The 23207-nt window shown below is 30.6% G+C and overlaps 1 protein-coding gene across 4 annotated transcripts in view; it reads right to left on the bottom strand.

The window, feature by feature from the left end:
- NOVA1 (NOVA alternative splicing regulator 1) overlaps nucleotides 1-23207 on the bottom strand; it is a 146727-nt gene that overhangs the window by 3309 nt on the left and 120211 nt on the right. For 2 of the 4 annotated variants that reach the window (XM_012773485.3, XM_012773487.3), the window contains exon 4: nucleotides 22304-22375. The exons of the other annotated variants lie outside the window; for them this stretch is intronic. In XM_012773485.3, the coding sequence (XP_012628939.1) occupies nucleotides 22304-22375 (72 nt within the window). The remainder of the gene's footprint in view (nucleotides 1-22303; nucleotides 22376-23207) is intronic. 4 annotated transcript variants of the gene reach the window in all.

The raw sequence follows: 23207 nt of genomic DNA, 5'->3' as shown, positions 1-23207 counted from the left end.
TTGAGTCATTGCATTTTGCAATAGAAATTATAAGAGATTAGTATATTAAAAAAGAACAATATATCAATGGTAACATTTATATATAGCTCCAAAAATCACAATGCTGTTGATGATTCTTCACCTATTGTAGCTTTAAAAAAATCTTGTGCTCTAAAACATATAAAAACACAGGTGCAAGAATATAAAGCAAAGTTAATAAAGGTTCAGCTTGAGCCCCTTCAAGACATTAATTTCATGTTCCTTATCACCTAGTAAATTTTGTGTTATCCACAAATAACTTACTTGTTTCATGACTAATGTTTTCAGAGATAAAGGTTAATAAAATTGCTAATATTTTCAATTAAACTGACATAAAATATAAAACTTCATAAAAATAATAAATGATTTCTAAATAATTAGTGATTTAAATTTTCAATGGCCTTGGGTAGATTAAGGCTATACTATTCTGATTAGGTGGATAATTCTCTTTTTTGGCAGTTATAGCTACATTTTAAAAAACAGGGCTTATGATTATCTTATCAAATGATACTACCTAATTTTCAAAGAATATTGAAAAATTATTGCAGTAACATGAATACTTAACAATGACTCAATGTGACTATATAAAGTATAGGCATTTTTGTTAATTTTTATTGAAACATCCAGCCACAAAATAGCATATTTTGATTTATTTAATCACAATCAAATACTATATGAGAAGTATCAAATGAGTATTAATTTTCATAACCTCTAAAATTGAAGTATAGATATTAACATTTAAAATTCTATTTTGGTAGCACAATGATTAGTATGACAATATTTTATGGCTCACTGGGTAGATCAAAACCTGTGATTGTTGAGTCACTGACAAAAAACACTGAAGTAATTGCTTTCCTTGTTCCAGATATTAAAATGGACAGACTGAAATCACTTGTTAAACTTTGAGCAGGATATTTAGTTGTTTAGTTGAGATATTCTATAAGATATTCCTTAGCTAACTTTTAGCAAGCACCACTAATGCTATCTTTAAAACACAGATTTGGATTAGAATATTTTAAAGAAATACAGCCATGCATATTTGGCAATTTTGTTCTGGAAGGTGGCAAGCAATGAAAGTATAAATGCAAGTACTAAATTGGGTCATGTTGTAAATATATTTATAAATATTACATATACACACACACTTCATTTTCTTTCCACACACATACTTTACAGTCATGGCTGAATTTTAATTTTGCTTCATTCCAATTTATTGACATAATCATTTTATTTTATATGATATAATCTAAATTTTCTAGAAACGCCTGTTAGGAATGTCAAATATATCCCTCATGTCTCATGATTAAGTATATTCAGTTTAAAGAAGTAGACTGAGAAGTATTTTTTTTTAACATTTGTTAATTTTGTCCATACATTTCTTTCAGGTAGAAAATTGTCTGAAAAGCTACCCTATTATATTTAGAAAGTTAAACCATGATAATATCCTATATAAATTATAGAGATGAATTAGAATTATTCTTACATTTTTTCTTATGCATGTAAAATATTGAGAAAATTTACTTTTAAGGATTTACATATCTCAATGTTAAATATGATATTTTATAAATAAATGTTTCTTTTTGAAATTAGAACTTTTGTGCAACAAAATATTGTTGAAAACATTATACGCTGGCAAAATGTAATGCTTTAATATTTTTATGACGAAAAATGTATTAATCAATTGACTTTCAAAAGAATGGCTCTTAAATTACTTTAAACTCCAATATCACTGTTTTGTTCCATGTAATGATTACCTGCAGGATAACCTAGGAATAGAATAGCACATAAAAGGTTAATTATAGGAACTATCTTGTAGGCTGATAATAAAAGATAATGAAATATATTATAACATCCACTATAAAATCATCCTAAACTTCCATGGTATGAGTGAAGATGATATTAATTTCTACTATATTGCATATCAATCTCATACTATATTTAGTGCATCTACAGGTTTTTATTTTTGACTCTGGGACTAATATTCAAAAGAACTTGCAAATGTGAACATGACACTTAAATTACTAAACATTAGCTTGTCTTTTAAAAAAAATTTTCCCTTTAATCATGTTTCTTTCCAATACTCAAAAAATTTTTAAGTATATAGTTTAGAAACTGTTATTTTTATAAGAGTAAACACCTTCCAAAAAAAACCTGTATCTTTGCAAACTGAAGAATTATACCACATTATCTACTTTTATATTAAAGATGTTTTTATGTAGTTAGTACTATCCTTGGGATTTTACTTTTAACCATTTGAAATAATCTTATATAAAACAATCTGTCAACTGCTGTTTTTCTGAACTCTAATTCCATAACAGTTTATATAATTGCTGTTTTATTAAACAGCAGTAGTGATGTGGTCATCAAATTTTGTTGGCACGATTAATTTGTCCATGATTTATCTTATGATTTAAGAGGAGACACTAATGCTTGCATCTTAGTAGTTATAATGTATGCCATTTCCTAATCTTAGATGTATAAAAGGCTATTCTGTATAAGATTACTGACTTAAGAAAATTAAAGGAAATATAAATATAAAAAGTGATTAAATTCCAAATTTAATAAATGCAAATACTTAATAGCTTAGACTAGGAGTATGTCACCCAAATTTTGCTTTTGACAAAAGGACATGAAAATCCTCTTTGATTTATATTTTTCAATTAAGAATTAAAAAATATACATATCTATTTGCATACTTAATATTATTCTAATATGGACATAGACAGGAAACAGATCCTCTGAAAAGGACAAAAAGGAAAATTAATTCATCTGCATAATATCACAATGAGAGTAATGTTATATTTACACTTTATGTGTCAGGCCAGAGTTAAGACAAAAGGAGACACTAATGTGGAAACTTGGAGATGATTGACAAATGAATGTTGGTAGAAAAAAAAAGAGAAAATGAACATAGAGAATTATGTGAGATAGCCTATTTGCTTTTACTTCTTAGATTTAGGTATACAGTATTTACCAAAGGAAAAGCCTGTGCATTGATAGTGTTTACACTCCCCCTGAAATGATAAATAGCAATTTTTAATTGTATGTATTGATTCATTTTCATTGGTGAAGTCTGTTAATGCATTGAGTAACATAAATGCACATATTATTTCTAAAGAATTGATAGAAAAAAAGAACTGGATCCTAAATAGCATACAAATTATTTGGTGTAACACGTATACAACTAAATCAGATATGTTTTTGACAGTTATAAATTGGTTTTACCTTCAGAGCTATGATCTATATTTGCTACCATCCATCTAATCATTTATGAATACTTACTGAGTGGCCCAGCCCCTGTATTTGGGAGCTTGAGATAAAGCACATATATGGCATTGTTCCTGCCTTTAAAGAGCTTACAGATTAGTTGTAGAAAATGGATATGTAAATATATCAGGGCAGTAAAGTCTTAAAAGTGCTGGTGCACAAGTATATAAGGAAATAAAAGAGGCACAAAGTTTAACTGGAAGGAGAGGGGTAGGTAAGAACATCTTTGAGAGATGGTGATTATATTTACCTAAATGTCTATCTGTATACTATTTTTCACAATCAGATATTCCCATAAATTTGATCATTGTTATTTCTGTATTGGCGAGTTCCAGTCTCAAATCTAAACCCATTTTATTAGTGGTGATCTGCTTAAATAATGTCATTTTTAAAGTAAACAAATCTTTAAATTTTCCTCATTCTAGGTTTATACTTATTTGTTATATCAAATAAACATAAGATTGACAATATAACTAGACTAATTAGGGTGGCATTAACTGTTTTTCAGGAAAAAAAGCAATGAAGTGACTATTTCTCTATCTGCAATCACAAAAGAACTTCTATAAGCATCTTATGCAAGTATTAAAAATATAAAATAGGTAGGTTTCAATATTGATATGTTTTTGATTGAAAATTAACATTAAGACAAACAAATTTATTCCTTACCAAATGAGAATTCTAACTGATTATGGTCTTAATCAGCTATAAAGGAATATGAGTGTCTGTAGGCATCATACTTCTTCATCATCATGGCAGAAAAATTAAGCTATTTCATAAAATCATACTGTAAAATAAATGTAAAACAAGTTCCATAATAATTTGGGATCTCTCAATTAATAGTATGGATTATTTTATTTAGGGCTGCCATATTATTTACTACATATGTATTATAACCTTACATTTATAAAGTACTTCCTATCAATGAATGAGTTATTTCACTCACTCACTCATTCAGCTGATATCCAATTTCTCTTCTACCACAGAGTCCCAGTTTTCCTCTGGGTAACACCCTTTCTAATTCTTAGTGTATGTGCCTTAGGTAAGGCTGATGATCTTCTATGCCTCTAGGAGTGGAAGCATGACCCAGGTCTGACCTATCACTATCTCCACAACCCTGGCAGTTAACTTATTTGGCTAAGCACATGACACAGGATGGCCCACTAACAGTTAGCCTGAGAATTTGGTAAAGTTGTTGACAGAGAGGTATTTGTGTTCTTAAAACCTAACATAATGCCATCCTGGCATTGCCAGCAGCTATCTTACCACCATACGAGAAGAGGAAGAACCTGACTGAAAATAAAGTTAACTAAGATAAAAAGGAGGCTCCAGAAAAGGAGAGAGAAATATTTCTCACAGTATTTTGGCATCTGCATCTAATCATGTCTAAAGCCAGCACAGAGTAAATACAATTCCCTTTTTTGTTTAAGTCACTTTGAGGTGAATTTCTGTAATTTGTAACTGATTAAACAGTATCTTTGAAATTATTTTTTATGTTTTTGTTATATTATGTATTATTTGCCTATCAAAAAATACAGACATTTTATTGTATCTCAATGCTTAACAGTCAAGATAGTCATAGCTCTGTTAAGGAAAGACAAGTGGATTGTTTAAGGCACCTTTTACTAAGATATACTCCACATACATAATCTAACAGGATAATTACCTTTCACGTCTCTAATATATCACAACTTATGTTACTGAGGCATCAATCAGTAGTGTCCAGTGGAGGTTCATGTGTCATTTATGGGATCTATGTTGAATTATTGAACAAACCAAATTGAAAAAATGGGATCTTTTCTTTTGATTATAGACTTCAAATACATCAATAACTGCTTTCCTATGTGTACTGATTTGACAAAATATGTACAACACAGTTACATGAATACAAATATCCAGACAGAATTTTAAAGAACTAGCTCTTCTAATTCTCTACTAGTCTGTTTATAATCTACTTACTTTTGATAACCAAATCAAAGGCAGAATCATTTTCATAAGAGTGTCTAGTATCTATCATAAAATGCCACTGTCTTTTCTCACATATCTTTACCCTCCACCTACCACCAACTCAGATTTTAAACCTGTGAGCCATCTGTGACTTCTCTTGCTCCCGAGACCTATGCAATCTGTTATGTACTGATGATTTTTTTTTCCTCTCTGAAATGCTTCTTACCCAGTCCTACTTGTTTATCTTATCTAAAGTATAGTGTGGTATAATACAAAGATTGCAGATTGGTAGTTAATAGACATGGGTCTTCACCCTGGCTCAAATCACTTCAGTTTCATCATTATCGATAAATTAAGAAAACTTGATAAGACCATAGATGAGGAGTTTGTATTTTAGCATTATGAGAAACCCCTATTCAATACACTTCAATGGATTCTCCTCCTTAAACTCCCCACTGAATAATCCAGACTCCTCATGCAGACATTCAAAATTCTCCACGCCCAGTTCCCAACTTGTCTTCCCAGCTTCTACTTCCATGACTAGTGTACATGCTAACTCCAAATGTTATCTATTAGAGTTCCTGAATATATTCTATATTTAATTGGTTTTCTATGTCAATTCCTTTATTCTTCCATTTGTTCCAAATGGCTTAAAGGCTACCCCACACTGTTCTCTTCAAAAGTCATACGTCTTTGTGTGTTAAAATCTTACACGTTTTATAAGAATAGTTCAAATGCAACATACGTTGTAAACTTAAACTTGGTTTCCTAAAACGAAGACCAGAAATGGCAAAGTATTTGTCTGCATTTCTTACTATGTTACTTATCCTATGCCAACTTTAGTACAACAGATATTTATATCCCTTAAAAAAAAAAACAAAAAACTGTATCTTCCTGACAGCCAGTGTCTCATTTAATTTCACACTTGCATTGCCTATTTGCACCTGGCTGAAGTTGCTGATTGGATAACTGATTAAAAAACAACAACAATAAAAATTTTATTTGTATAAGAACTAAATAATAAACTATTTGAAAGAGTCCATCATGGCCACACAGTTATGTGTGTGTGTGTGTGTGTGTGTGTTTAAAATATCTGACTTTGGGTTCTTAAAACAAGAGCACCTTCTTTACTTTATGATCCTTAAAATCTAATCTAAAATTCAAAAATTATATTGTAAACATATTGAAATGTGCAAAAAGATAAATGCATATATATTTTAATCCTGTTAGAAAACTACTGAAATCTAATAACACTCACTGATTTATGGTCATTTAAAAATCCAATAACATTACCATAATTAAATAAGCATTATATGCTTTCTTCCTAAATTTTCATTGATGGATTACATTTTTCCTCATTATTTTATAGTTTCTTACTCATTAAGCTTGTGGCTAGGCTTCTTTAGCCTAAACATGTGGTCAGATTAGTTCTAAAGGTCTAGAATACAAATATATTATTGTTTACTTGACTAAATGATGAACTGGATCAATTAATACAATGGCCTAAGTGATAGTTTCTATTGACTCATAATCACTATTGTAACTGGTACCATTAACTCCCACCCTTTGTCTTCAAGCAATTGCATTTTTAACTCAAAATAGCTATACATATGCCTTTAGAAGATTTGTGGAGATGGTACTTCATTATACATCTTCTTTCAAGGGGCCCATACTTTGTTTCTCTATGGCTCAAGACATTACAGAGAATGAAAGGCAGTATATCTATTTTTTTTTTTCTTGTGCTCCTTTGGAAGATGACAGAGGAGAAACGACAACCTCTTCAAAAATTTTAAAGGCAAAAATTTAACTTACTTACTTTTCTACTTCACATACTATTTCACTTTGCCCTGGAAACATTATTTAATTTTTTTTTCTTTTGGTGACTGCTACATATTTTAAAGATATATCACATTACATCTCAGAGAGGGATATACTTAGAAATAAGAAAAACAGGAAAAAAATCTACCCTTTCCAGGTAAGAAGGAGGAAGAGATAGAAGCACTTCAAACTATTCCTGTTATGTTGAGATAAGTACTCTAGATATAATTATATCAAAAAAAGAAAACACTAGATGCTAAATAACTATGAAGAAACTATGAAGGTTGTAAATGATTATTACATGGCAGTCTATTACTTAAAAATGAAAATAATTGGGGGTATTGTCTTGTTAATGCTTATTAAACCAGATTCTACCAAACTGAGGTTAGATGTATGGAAGGCCTATCTGTCATTATCATCCACATGTCAAATTATCAAAAAGCTCTTTGAAATAATCATCATCATCATTATCTTCATTATTTTAAATCTACTCTTCTTAGCCCAGCTCCTTCAGGGCATATATAATAAGACATATGTTCACAGTTCTTAATTCTGATTAGTGAAAAAATGTATTTAAAAATTTATATTCTTGATATGAAAACTAATGTATTCAATTTAATATTCTAACTGAAATTTAATATTTAATTTAAAAAGTGAAAAATAGCTATAAAATGAAAATAGAGGCTGCATTTATTGAAGTAGATGGTGGAAAAGAGGTGAAAGATGAGGACAGAGGGAATTATGTTTTATACATTTTAAGCTAGAAATGCCTGCAACACATCCAAATGAAGGTGTCAAGTGATTGGCTATAGGTCTGGGGAACAGGAAATTTGGGAGTTAACATAGAAATAGTATTTGAAGCCATAGGAATACATAAGATTATTTAGGGGGAGGTGAAAGTAAACAAATTATGAACATTAAAGAATTAAGTAGGAAAAGAAAATATTTAACTTCAAAAATAATCAAATATATTCAAAGTAGAGTAGCAACATTAATCATTAAGAAAATACCGAATGTAAATAAGGGAGGGGTTAAACAATCTTTTTCTTTTTAAAAAATATTTGCAACAATATACATTGCCTTTTGGAAATCACATTGTAGTATTCATCAAGTTAATCTTTTACTTAATTTTTCTCCTTCTGCAATTCTTCTGGGAAATTTTCCAAAACAGAAAATGTCATATGCACAGAACAGTATGCAGACACTATATGAAATGATAACATAATGTGGAAAATATCATGCAAAATTAAATATATGTATACAGAGTTTGGATTTAATAATGTAAAATTATGTGCAGGTAAAACTGAAATAAAGGCAGTAATAGAGTTTTAATTTCAGACAAGCTTTTCCTTATCATATAAATTTTGTCTTATTTTTTAAAAGCAGTTTAAAAAAAGGAAATAGAAAAATTATTCCCAAATCAGGCTACTGAATAAATCAATCCTGCGAAAGAAATATAATTTAAAAAAAATTAGCACATTTCTGGTATTCATTGTAGAATTATTTATTGAGTGGCTACTATGTGCTAGGTATAGTGTCAAATGTTGGGAATACAGAGGTAAATAAAAAGGATAAGATCTAGTGGTATACTAAAGACAAGTAAATATTTAAATGTATATAGTCATGTATAACGCAACAATGTTTTGTTTAGCAACAGACTGCATATACAATGGTGATCCCATTGGATTATAACGAAGCTGAAAAATTTCTATTGTCTAGTGAGGACATAGCCATCATTAATATGGTTAACATTATTCATGTGTTCATGGTGATGCTGGTATAAACAAACCTACAGCACTATCAATCATATAAAAGTATAGCACAAACACACAGTACATAATACTTGATAATAAACAACTATGTTACTGGTTTATATATTTACTATACTATACTTTTTTATCATTATTTTAGAGTGTACTCTTCCTACTTATGAAAAAAAAAGCTAACTGCAACACAGCCTAAGGTTCTTCAGGAGGTTTCCCAGAAGATGGCATTGTTACAGGAAATGACAGCTCCAAGTGTATTATTTTGCCTGAAGAACTTTCAGTAGGAAAAGATACAGAAGTGGAAGACACTGACATTTATGATCCTGACCCTGTGTAGACCTAAGCTAATGCATATGTGTTTTAGGTTTTAACAAAAAAGTTTTCAAAGTAAAAAAATGAATAAATAAAAAAAGCTTATAGAAAACAGATAAAAAGAAAGAAAATATTTTTGAACAGCTGTATAACATGATTGTTTTAAGCTAAGTGTTATTACAAAAGAGTCCAAAATTTAAAAAAATTAAAAAAGTTTACAAAGTAAAAAAGTTACAGTAAACTAAAGCAAGGCAAGGTTAATTTATTATTGAAAGAAAAAAATGTATACTTTTAGTATAGCCTAAGTATACAATGTTTATAAAGTGTACAGCAGTGTATGATAAAGTCCTAAGCCTTCACATTCATTTACCACTCCCTGAACTACCCAGAGAAACTTCTAGCCCTGCAAGCGCCATTCGTGGTAAGGGTCCTATACAAGTGTACCAGTTTTTAATCTTTTATACCATATTTTTAACATACCTTTTCTACATTTATATATGTTTAAATACATAAATACCATTGTGTTATAATTGCCTACAGTATTCAGTACAGTAACATGCTGTACAGGTTTGTAACCTGGGAACAATAGGCTACACCATAGAGCAGGGATCTTCCAACTTTTTAAACAGGATGCCAGTTCACTGTCCCTCAGACCATTGGAGGGCTGGACTATAGTTTAAAAAAAACTATGAACAAATTCCTATGCACACTGCACATATCTTATTTTAAAGTAAAAAACAAACGGGCAAAAATACCCGCATGTGGCCCGCGGGCCGTAGTTTGAGGACGCCTGCCATAGAGCTTAGGTATACTGTAGAACATATACTTATGATTAAGCAATGCATGACTGTAAAATAGTGACTTGATAAATGACAGAAAAGCAGATTTAGAAAATAGTTTTAAAATTTTAAATAAGGACATTCAAAATCATAGTTTTAAATAAGAATTGTGCAATTAAGCGAAAAGCCTGTTAAGGAAAACCACATTTTATGTTAGAAAATAAAGTTAATCTAGAAATGTAAAGCTTTGTAAAATTTTGTGTTGTTGATGGATTGATTTAATATTTTATGATATAACCCAATTAATTAAATCAGATAATTTTGAAAGGAAATGTCTCAATTATGTTTGAAAACTCTGCATTTAAACTTACATAACTAGGTAATCAATTGCCAGAAAAACTTTTACAATTTGGATTTTTATTTTTTTATAAATTTTTTATTAAGCCATTTTACCATTAAAATTAAATATTAATTAGCTGAAAAGACTGATGTGCCATATTTTGGGCATGATTTAAGATATTATTTAAATTACATTATAGTTGCTTATAGGTATTTTATATTACTCTTTATATAATATTAATTCAATATTATTTTCTTAATTTTACTAACAGTTTTTCTAAATACTTATTTAAAAAATAATGGATGTCTGCATTTCAGTAACTTAGTAGTAAACTGAGGTTGATAATTTACTATCACAAATGACTATCATTAAGCAAATGAAAATGTCATGAATTATTATTTCATTAATACTTGGAATAAAAACTATTGATTAACATATAAAAGGTTACTAAAGCATGTCTGCAATTTAACCATATTATTAGTCACCGAACTAAGTTCTCTTCATATATATGGTTGAAGTAGTTCACATCTAGTATTTAATAAATCATAAACATACATTAATTTTATAAATTCTATAGAATAAATTCTATTATTTGGCTAAAAGTCAACTAACAAAATGGAACTTTTTCTTTTGCAAAATATCTTTAAAAGTGAAAGACTGCATCATCTAATTAAAGAAAAAAATAGCTAAATAAAACACCAATAAAATCAATTATAAGGTATTAGGCTTAGAAGAAAAAATGAAAAAGATCAACTTACGATCTCCTGGAAAATTCCTAATTCAAAAATAAAAAAAATGAGAAAAAACAATAACCAACAAGGCCAATTATACTTATAAATTTGTGAGGAAAAAATAAGGACAAACAAATTTTTATTTCATAATGAGTAAGTATAAAACTCCATAACTTGGCAAAACTACCTTTATCTGAGAGAATACCTGAAGACATCACTACATTTCAGCACTTTAAAAATCAAAGTGTTGTAAATAAACTTGATAACTACCTAATTTTCCTTCTTTAGGTATTTTCGATTTTATATGGCTTTATCTGCAAGATAAAAAATCCAACTGAACTGTACAAACATGCACAGCAAAAAGAAAAGTACACATCTTAGATTAAGGAGACATTAAGTCTTTTGGTTATATAAAGGCATGTATAATTTTCTGTCTTGAGAACATGCTGTGTGCAAGAACTACTACACCTATGACTATAGGGAGAACTTTAATGAAACGGAGAAACCATCTTTACCTACTAAGGTAGTCCAGAAAGACAGAGTCTTGTAAATCTGTCCACTTATGAGCCAATACTAAATAAGGTATTCATGCATTTTCACGCCTGAGGCACACATGGGAGGTGAAATAAGGAATGTTTATAGAGTGACTATTTCATTAACTCTTCCTCCTGAAGTATGCCATCTTCTTCAATCTGAAAATTTGAAAAATTCTAGGTTTTTCATAAATGTAAAATTATATTCATATGAAATCATACCTTCATAAAAGGGACATTCGAAGGTAACATAAACTAGCATTTACCAAGTGGTATGTTATGATAATAACCTGAAAACATTGCTGTTGTGTCACTTACAGCAGTAATTGTTAATGTCCCTCAGGGAGATCTCATTCCCAACACTGGGTGTGAAGAACACACTGTCTTCAGAATTGAACACTAAACAAACTTAGCAATTTGCAATGTAATGAATAGAGGTAGGAAGTACTCATTTAACCATTTCCATTATTTTTGGCAAGAATATTATTAAGCAATCTTATAAACTACTAATGTAATCTGCATATAAATATCACCAAGACAAGAGACCTCTAACTGTAGTTAGTAATTGTCAAAAGTTTACTAATGCTATCTGAAGGGATAATCATCCTTTGCATAATAACCCTTCATAGATTTAAATTGTATTATTTAGTAATCCCTTACTATTCTCAATGCTAAAACTAATACTTACCCTTTAACTTTTATAAAAACCAAATATTTTTCTTTAGTTTCGTGTTTTCAAACAATGTATGTTGTTTTGTGAAAAAAAAACTTTTGATGAATTATCATTTGAGAAGAGTATCACATAGTACATAAATATTGATTTATAATATTATTTTATTATCTAATAATCTGTACCTATCATTTAGTAAACAGTATTTCCTACACATCTCAAGTAGCTTCAAGAAACATTTACCTAACTGTTTAAATACAGATTTCTAATCTTATCTTAGATATATTAAATAAGAATATCCATAGGTTGATGTGAAACTAGGATTGAAAATTTATGATATGTTAACTACAAAGGATGAACGTAAATATTACATATATTATACAATCATTTGACATAACTTTACAATATAAGGCAATTGTTATTTGTTCCCTTTGCCAATCAATAAGTACCCTCTTTATGCCTGCAGTCTCTCTCTAGTGACCCTTTATGAAACTTCAAAGCATCAAAAGACTAGGAAATCAGGAAGTCAGGTAGCTCAAATGCACATATAATGCCAAAGACAACTAAATCTTCTTGGGAAATTTCTACTTTATCTACCTTAAAATGTTGCATATACCACAGCTAGTCAGTATATTTTTTCCAACCTGGTTTGCATTATCTTAATTATTTTAAAAACAAAGTAAAGATAAAAGAAGGAAAAGTTAGTAACTTTTTATATTCTTTGTCATCACCCTTGAGCACAAGATGCTTTTTGACTATTTAAAACAGAGCCAAATATTTCTTTTTTTCTTTTTTTTTTGAAACAGAGTCTTGCTCTGTTGCCCAGTGGAGTGCTGTGGCGTCAGCTTAGCTCACAGCAACCTCAAACTCCTGGGCTCAAGCTATCCTCCTGCCTTGGCCTCCCAAGTAGCTGGGACTACAGGTGTGTGCCACTATGCCTGGCTAATTGTTTTTATATTTTTAGTTGCCAAACCAAATTTCTTTCTATTTTTTAGTAGAGACAGGGTCTCACTCTTGCTCAAGTTGCTCTCGAACTCCAGAACTCGAGCAATCCTCCTGCTGTGGCCTCTCAGAATGCTGGGATTACAGGTGTGAGCAGCCACCACCCAGCCTCAAATATTTCTTAATAACTTGCTTTTCTTTATATAATACAAACTATGTAGAGGCCATTTTATGTGGACTTAATTCAGTATTTGAATAGCTTCACCACATAATATTCTGCAATGCCATAATTTGTTCAACCACTCTCCTTTAGAGGTTGAATTGTTTCCAAATTTTTGCCACTGTAAATAATGCTGCAATATATATTCTTGTGTCCATATTCCTATGTATTGCAACATTAAATTTTATAGCATAGACTCTCAAAAGCTATACTGTTGTGGCATTTCTTATAAGAACATCATATGAGAATGCTTATTTCCTACATTCTTGCCAGCATTTTAGGTTTATAAACATACATTAATTCTTGCAATTCCTATATATGTTCATTATATAAACACACATAAAATTTTGTCTGTCTGATAAAAACAAAGTATAATCATATGATTTTGATTCCAGTTTCTCTGATGACTGGTAGAGTAAGTATGTTTTTATATGTTTATGGGACATTTCCATTCTCTCTTCTGTAAACTGCCTTTTCATCATTTTTGTCCATTTTTTCATTAAGTTGTATTCATATGAATCTAGGAATTCTTTGTATATTAAAGATACTAATCAATTGTCATATGCATTCAACATTTTTCCAAATATTTTGTTGTCTTTTGCTTATTAATGGTGTGTTCTGCTATAACAAAATATTACATATTTATATATTCAAATCTGTTAACTTATTCTTTTATGTTTTGGACTTCCTTCTTGCTTAAGAAAGTCATCTTCAATCTCACATACTATAATTTCATCAAATAGTCTTATAGTTTCGATTCTGAATGCATTGAGACTTATTTCTATCTATCATATGAGGTTGAAGTCTAAGTTTATTTTCTTTCAGATAATAGTTAAGTATACAAGCCACATATATTAAATAAAACATCCTTTTTTAGAATGAATTAAAATGACATTTACATATTATAATGGACCAAGCAGTGCTCTAAATATTTCTCGTGCATTGGTTTAAGAATCATGACAACTCTATGAGGTAGACACTGTTACTATTAACATTTTACAATGAGAAAGCATGCATAGCAAAATGACAAATATGACCTCAAATTTCAAAACTAGAATTTGGCAAAGATTTGACTTGAAGCCAGAGATTATGGCTCAATACCAGTCTTCTTGATCCCTAAATTACAGTACTTCCTTTATCATCCATTAAATTCCCATATATACAGTCATGTGTTGCATAATGGTGTTTCATTCAAAGACAGACTGCATGTACAATGGTGGTCCCATAAAAATTATAATGGAGCTGAAAAATTGCTATCACCTGGGGATGCCTTAGCCATCATAATGTTGTAGTGCAACTCATTAGCTTTTCTATGTTTAGGTATGTTTAGATATACAAATATTGTGTTACAACAGTATTCTGTACAGTAACACGATGTACAGGTTTGTAGCCTAGGACCAACAGGTTACACCACATAGACTAGGTGTGTAGCAGGTTTGTGTAAGTACACTCTAAGATGTTCACGCAATGACAAAATTGCCTAACAATGCATTTTCAGAACATATTCCCATCATTAAGCGATACATGACCATACTTGGGTCTGTTTTGGAAATCTCTATTCTATTTTACTGACCAATTATATCTATTTGTGTTAATATAATATTGCTTTTCTTATGATCGGTGTATAGCAAATTTTAACACTGGGTGATGCACATCAATGTTATTGGTTTCTTGGTAATTGTTTTATTAACTGTCTTATGGTAATTGTCCTGCATTTATCTTTTCATATAAATGTTAAAATCATTTTGCTTTGTTTTTCTCTACCATAAAACCCCAAAATATGGGAATATAATGAAAATTGTAATATATTTATATTTTAATTTAAAAGGATGGATATTTCTATGATATTAAATTTTCCCTTCCAAAATTATAGTAAGTATATCCATTTAGTAAGGGAATGTTTCATGTCCTTATATGAAAATTTTATGTTATTTAAAATGAATTCTGTGCTTTTTTTGGTTCAATTTATTCTTAGAAATTAGATATTTTTGAATGTTTATGGCATACACTAAGTTGAGCCATAAGAAATCAGCAGTTTCATAAGACACATCCTAATGATAAAAAAGTACATACAATCTAATGAACATAACATAGTAAATAAATTAATTCAAAAGAACGTTTGGATTTCACTGTTTTTCTAGGACCTTCTGATATACTTCTAAAGAGCACTATCCTGATTTCTCTCTCTCTCTCTCTTCACACACACACACTATTCTCACATACACTAAAGGAAATAAAAATTAATTTTTATATTTTGTCAGAGAACTATGATAATAGTTCTATTTGAGACAAGAGCCTGCATGATTTTCAAATTATGCTCTGAGTAGTATAAGGAGTAAAACAGAATTCTAGCAAAAGAAGGCTATATTTATTTAGCTTAACCTTTTTATTTAATCAAAAGTCTTCTTTTTCTTGTTGGTTTGTATTTTTAGAGAGAACTTCTATGCAAATCTCATTTGAAGAAAAGATTGTCAAAAATGAGTTTTAAAACATACAGACTGTGAGCCTATTTTTCAAACTAATGCCAGTCTTTCAATAAATATTTATTGAGAATTTATTTTATTTCAGGCTAGTGCTTTCAGATACATCAGAGAATAAAACAGACAAAACCCCTATCCTCATGCAATTTACTTTTCTAGGAGAGTAAGACACAATATACAATAAACATGATATAAGCAAAGTATACAGTATTCATGAGGCAGTAGGAAAAAAAGTTTTACAACAGAGCAAGATAAGGGGGATTAGGGATACTGAGGGAATGAGGAGGTCAAGTTGTAGTATTAAATAAGGTGGTTAGGTAGGCCTTGCTGAGAAGGTTAATTTCCAACAGACTTGAAGGTTATGAAAGTGTTAGCCAAACAGATCTTTGGGGTAAGAGAATTTCACGCAGAGAAAAAAGACAGAGCAAAATACAGAGGACAGAGTATGCCTAATGTATGCAAGGAAAAGGAACCAGGTCAATGTGGCTGGGCCAATGTGCATGAGGAGGTGAACAGTAGTAAATAAAGGAATAGAGGTAATGTGTCAAGGGCCAGATCTTGGAAGTTAACAAAATGGTATTTTGGAGATCTTGGCTTTTACTGGTAAAATGGTAAGCTATTTCAGGCACAGGAAAAGGAATAAAAAAAACTCTGACTTACTTTAAAACGAATAGGTTTGGGGTGATTTTTGGACTTGTTGAATTTAAGATTGTAATTAGATATGCAAGAGGAAAAGCTGAGTGGAAAACTGGATATAGCCTGTAGTTTTACTGTGAGATCTGCGTTAGAGAGAAAGGTAAATCCACACATGTGGGTCCTTAAGCTTATATAATTTTAGGGTACAAATGTGGGATATACAATTTAAAATTATGAACATAAAATTAGATACTAAGCATGTTCATTGAGAAATCACAGGGATTAAGCTTCATTCATTCATAGTTGTTATGGTTTGAAAGGTTTTGTCCCCTCCGAAATTCATTGCCAGTGAGAACCGGTGGCCTCAAGGCCACATGTGGCCTTCCAGATCCTCAAGTGTGCCCCCTCGACTGAATCCAAACTTCACAGAGCAAATTCCTTTATTACAAGTGTTTGTTCTGTAAAATTTGGATTCAGTCAAAAGGCTGCACTGAAGGATGGCCACATGTGGCCCTCAAGGCCACAGGTTCCCCATAAGATGGGTATAAAAGAGCTTACAGAAGTACATTCTCTGTCTCTTCTGCCATTGGAAACACAGCATTCATCCCCCTTTTGCCCTTCTCTCTTCTGCCATGTGAAGACAGTCAGAAAACCCTCATCAGATGCCAGTGCCTTGATCTTGGACTACCCAGCCTTCAGAACTGTGAGAAATAATTTTCTGTTCTTTGTAAATTACCGTCTCAGGTACTCTGCTATAGCAGCACAAAATGGACTAAGACAATAGTAGACCTGTCTCTTATCAGAGACATAAATTTTGTAGATGTCAACATATGAAAGCCAAGGTATTAGATGAGGAGAAAGAAAAGTGTAGACCCAGAAGTCCCAAGTATTGAGACTTGGAGCACACCAACATTAAATAGATGGGGATAAGAGAAGGAAATAGCAACAAATTCCAAGAAGAGGCAAAGTGGCACAATGCAGGAGGAAAACCAAGAGGATAAAGTATCCTGAAAGCCAAGTAAAGAAAGTTTACCAAGGAGGTGGAAGCAATAAATTGTTAACAAATATTGCTGATAGGTCACAAAGCATGCAGACTGAGAACAGACTATTGGAATTAGCAATGTGGTCATGACTGATGTCCTGGGCATACAGTTTTGGAGCAATGATGGAGGCAAAAACCTGACTGAAATGTATTTAGGAATGGTAAGACAGAAACTGGGAAACAAAGAGTAAAGATAATACTTCCGTGAGTTTTGCTACAAAGAATATGGTATTAGCTGGTGAGAAGCAGCATTAGAAAAAGCTTTGTTTGGTCTTCTAAGATGGGAGAAAAACCAGATATTTGTATGATGATGGGAATGATCCTGTAGAGTGAAGAAACTTGAAAGATAAAGGAGACAGAAGGTAGAATTAATGAAGGAAAAACAATGAGCTTTAACGTACAACTGAAATGACTGGTCTTAGGAACAGGGGAAATCTACCTATGGTAATAGATGAGAAGGCAGAATATGTGGGTATAAATGCTGGTACATTAAGTATTTGTTAGTGTGAGTCTGTGGAAGTTCTCTTTTGATTGCTTCAATTTTCTCTGTGAAGTAGGAAGTAAGGTTATTAGCTGGGAGAAAGGAAGAAGCAGGAGATATTCGGGGGTTGTGGTAGTGACAATTCTTACATGGCCCCCATTATCTTTACCCCCTGATCTTACAATCTGTATAATCCTCTCCACTTCCATGTGGGTGGAACGCATGGCTTGTTTATAATCAACAGAATATGGCAAAAATGAGGAGATGTCACTAGCATAATTAAGTTATGGTCTAGTGCAAAGGCGGTGAGAAAGTCATTCGTAGGATCTGGTTCAATATATAAGATTCCATCCTTCTAGCATACAATGGAGAGAAATTCTCCTCCTGGCCTTGCCAAAGGCAAATAGCCAACCTGTGAAGTATCTGTGGAGAGGGACATGTGGTAGGGAACTGCGGGTAGCCTGTGGGATCTGAAGGCCAGTATCCAGCAGCCAGTAAAAAGTCAGGGCTCTTAGTCAAAACACTGAATGCTGCCAACAACCTGGATGAACATGGAAGCAGAGAAGTCTCTAGTCAAGCTTCTGCATGAGAATGTGTCCTAGCTGACACTTTCACTGCCATGTGAGACCACCAGCAGAGGACTCATTCGGCCTGCCTGGCTTAAGTCTTGCCTGGGCTCCTGACCTACAGAAACTATGAGAAAATACATGTGTATTGTTTAAAGACACTAAGTTTGTAGTAATTTGTTATACAGCAATAGAAAACTAATACAGAGTTGAAAAGAGAGGAGAACTTGTGACACTGTCAACTAAAGAATGTGAAAGTGAATGGGCTTATGATTGACAGAACTGAGTCCATTTAAGATTTGTGGCCATGAATTTAAAGTTAGATCAGTCACATTTAGTTTCATTTTTCTGCAACCATAGCAAGGGTACTATATGAGTTACCTATTTTCATGTGTTTTATATGTTTTGATAAATATTTTTATATAATTTCAAATTCATCAGTAAATAAACAAATGTCTACAGAGCACATATTTCTGAAATCATTCTTTTTGTTTTCTTTTCCTGAAATTTTACGAAAATTCCAGGAAAGCTTACAACCAGGAACCTAAAATTAACACTGGAATTTAATTTTTAGTACTATTGACTGATTTACAAAACCATTTTGCTGAACCTTAATGAAGACTGAATAATTTAGTACAAATAACTAACTGAATGCTACTGGTTCTGTTTTTTTTTTTTTTTTAGGTTTTCTTAGAAAGTTTAAACATGTTGCTTTAAAGAATCTAATTCTGTTTGCTATATCTTAAATTTGTTTTATATTTAAAATACCATATGGAGAAAAATTACATTCTAGATTGTTCTAAGTATAGTTAACTAATTATTTATTTCTTATGTCAACTCTATGAGATGCTATTATTTGAATTTCAAAGATAGGGAGACTGAGACTCAAAACTCAGTTTCTCAGCAAGTAAGTGGCAGAATAAGGATTTGATAATAGGCATATTGACTCTAGTCTTCAAATTTTAACCATCATTTATTTTATAAGGTTTCTCATATGGTAGTCCTTCAATTGTAAGGAGCAAATTATTATGGCACAAAATTATAGAGTCTGTTAGTCTAACCTGTGGAAACATGTTAAAAACACTATAGGGTAAAAAATAAAATTCAAAACGTATTAAAACATGTAATCATTTTTAACAGAATAGAAGATATTTTTAAAAGTTGGAAATGCAGATCAAACTTACTCATTGAAATGTTTTCTGTGCTTTTTAATTTTGGGTTTTCTGAATATTGATAGTCCATTAGTTCTTTTTATCACAGTTAGTTTTTAACACAAACTATTTATTCTAGAAATAGAACTCAATCGTAATTCATTTAGCTAATATTGATGAAAACACAAATGTTAGTCATCTTGGAGGCACGTTATATTGGTTTATAATAATTTAAATAGAAAAAGTTTATAGTTACTTTTAATAGCAGAGGATGCCATATTAACTATAACACATAAACAATAATTTTAATCTAAGAGAAAAATCTCTGGCATTGATCCATTTCTGCCAGTTTGTAAAACTGGAGACATACCTGCTAAACTGTCAGGTGAGAGTAAAACTAAACGTAAACCAGTTATGAAAGTTATTTTCTTATATGTTGAAAAGTCTATTTTAATTATGACAAGTTGAATATTATCATGTTAGAAGGTACTTTCCCATCTTGGTTACACTTTCAGATATAAACCAATATAGTGAAGTTAAATTAATCAGGACTATCCACAAAAAACAAATGTGAGCTGTGTAATCTAAAGTCCAAATGAACAACAAAAAGCACGTTTCCTTCTGTCCTACCATATGATTACAATCTATTGGGAAATATTATGGGAATGATTACAAACTACTAATAATATGAAAGATTGATGATAAGTATAATTCCTTCAATGAATTAAGGATTTTATTTTGTTCTTCTCTCATATCTTGCATCATGTTATCCAGAAGATAATTATTCTTCTTGGTATAAGAACAGAAGAAAATAGAGTACAAGTAACAAATATAACAGAGTACAGTAGAAAGAATATAAAATCACAAATGACTTATTTCAAATTAGCAAAATTAGATTTTGCAGAATTCAGTGAAAGTAGTAGCAAAAATATAAGCAAATGTAAACATATAATTAGCCTTTTAAGAAATCAAATTTTATAAAAATTCACATGCTCATATAAAAATAAGTGAAAGAAAATATATTTCTAGTTTCAAAGACAAAATTATTAAGATGGTTTTCTGTTTTTGACCCAGGATTTTTTTTTTTTTACTTTGAGAAAAATCATTACTTTTATTTTTATTGCTGTTGTGCTCATTTGTTTTTGTTTGGAAAAGAAAGAATGATGTAGCGGAAGAGAAATAAAAAAACACAAAATCAGTTGTTTTCCCAATAGTTTTCTATACCATATAATTAAAGCTCATGTAAAAGGCAAGGTATGTAGAGTGATATGTATATATGCTTTTTAACTTCATGTTTGTAATATTAAGCTTGGTTCTCACTTTATGTAGTACCATTTCCTTCAAAGAGAAGTGTTGGGTTACATCACTAAGATGTGTAGTTTACTAACCAATTTATTTGGGCTAAAATGTGAGCATTTTAAAGTACTTTTGTTTGAAGGGAACACTATTGCATAAAATGAAAATCAAATTCCTAATACAAAATATCCTAAAAAAAAAAAAAAAAAAAAATATCCTAAATGTCAGTTTTGCTTCCAGTTATTATATTAAAAATTTTACTAAGGTTACAAATGTATTAGAATCAACAAAGGAGGAATATAATTCTGATGGTATTACATAAGATAATATGCAAAAGCCACATTTAATATATTTAGCAAATTAGTCAATTAGATGAAAAATATATTAAAAAGGTCAGCTTTGTTTAAAATTTAAATAATCCCAAAAGGCCCTGTATCAGTAAAAAAGTGAAAATATTAAAGAAAATAACATTTCTCACCTAAATGAAGCTCAACTCAGACAAAATGAAAATGTGTTTAATCATTTTAATAAATATATTATTCAACATTTGTCAAGCTGAAAGTACAGTATGGCTCTGAAGTACATAAAATATTTTAGATAATCTCCTTAAATTGGCAAAAATAACTACACTTTTGAAAAATGACCTCTAAATATTTAGAACCAAAGCAATCATCAAATGAAACTAATAAAATATATTCTAATAGTAAAGTTTGCCACTCCGGCAATAAAAATGCTTAGAATTTCTTAAATACTAAGAAAGTACCTTCTCCTGAGTTGTTAAACATTATTAAAATTATCACAGATACCAATTTTCAGTTACTTTTAGATTGCTAGAAATGCTTTTCAAAATAGTTTTAATTTTTTTACATTATAAGAAAACACCTCAAATAAAAAGCAAATAAAATTGCATTCACTTTTAAAGATATACCTTTGCTCAATTTATACATTTATTTTTTACATATATGATATCCTTAACTTACATACTAAGAGTCCTAGGAAGATACAGTAAGGGAGATTAAACACACCAACTCAATAAATAACCCTCAGAGCTACATAAAGTAGTCACAATTTTAAAAGAAAATCCAAAATTCTAGTTGTCTACCACCTGAATATTTTTTTTTTACCTAAAATTAAAAATGCATATAAATTCTTAGGAATAATTGTTATTTCTTTCTTAGGCTATCTGGAATCTGATCATGGTGCATACATGTGAATGAACGAATAAATCCTTAACCCACCATTATCTTTTTCTCCAGTTTGCAGGCAATCACCCGTGAAAAGTATGGTGTAGATGACAGGATGATACTGTACCTGATTAGCTCTGGAGGTGGTCATGGGATCAGATGGAGAGGACTTGGTGGTAGTTGGGGAAGATGGCAATGTCTGGGAACAAAGCAGTTCAGGAGCAAATCAACCTTTATAAGCCTTAAACTGATTATTTAAATAAAACAAAATAAAATAAAATGTAATATAGCGAGAACAAAATCCTATGAACAAATTTTTCTCCTATTCATTCAAATTTAATGGAATTTAAGATTAATTAACTAATGCGTGTAAATATGCATGCATAAGCATGTAAAAATAAATTCATGACTTGAAATCATGATGGTGACTGATAAAAATTCACATGAGTACTAAAGGTATTCTGACCATATTCATGAATAGTAGTCTCATTTCTTTCCCGCTTGTTTTCTTGGGGGAAAAGAGATGTCAAAGAAAAATTCAGTAAGTTTAATGAGTAAACTAAAAGAGTCATTTTCCTATAAATGAATACAGTCGGAGATTTGAAGAAGTGGTGAGATGAAGTTTACTTTGGCATAAAAGTATCCACCTACTTAATATGTTGAACATCACCAACAAGTTGATTCCACATGAATTTAGGGATCCATACTTAAAAGCAATTAAATTTGCAGTTTTGAGTTCTTAATATCACATTATCTTCTAAAATATTAATTTTTAATAAATTTAGAGCCCGTCTGAAAATGTAAACATTAACTTCATATTAATAAACAGGTAACTAATGATATTATAACAAATTGCCATAATATTTTTATCATTTATGCTAAACAGTAAATTTAATATAGAGGAAGAGTTAATATATTGTAGTATCATCAGCTTGTATTAAAACTAAACACACAAAAAATTAGAAATCATTTCTTGTTCACTTCATTTCTAAATATATATATACTATATATAAAATATGTTCTATGAGACC

The sequence above is a fragment of the Microcebus murinus genome, chromosome 6, assembly GCF_040939455.1.
Source record: "Microcebus murinus isolate Inina chromosome 6, M.murinus_Inina_mat1.0, whole genome shotgun sequence".
In the NCBI taxonomy this organism is placed as follows: Eukaryota; Metazoa; Chordata; class Mammalia; order Primates; family Cheirogaleidae; genus Microcebus; species Microcebus murinus.
The sequence above is the reverse complement of the archived record's forward strand: the minus strand, read 5'-3'. Positions and strand labels throughout refer to the sequence as shown.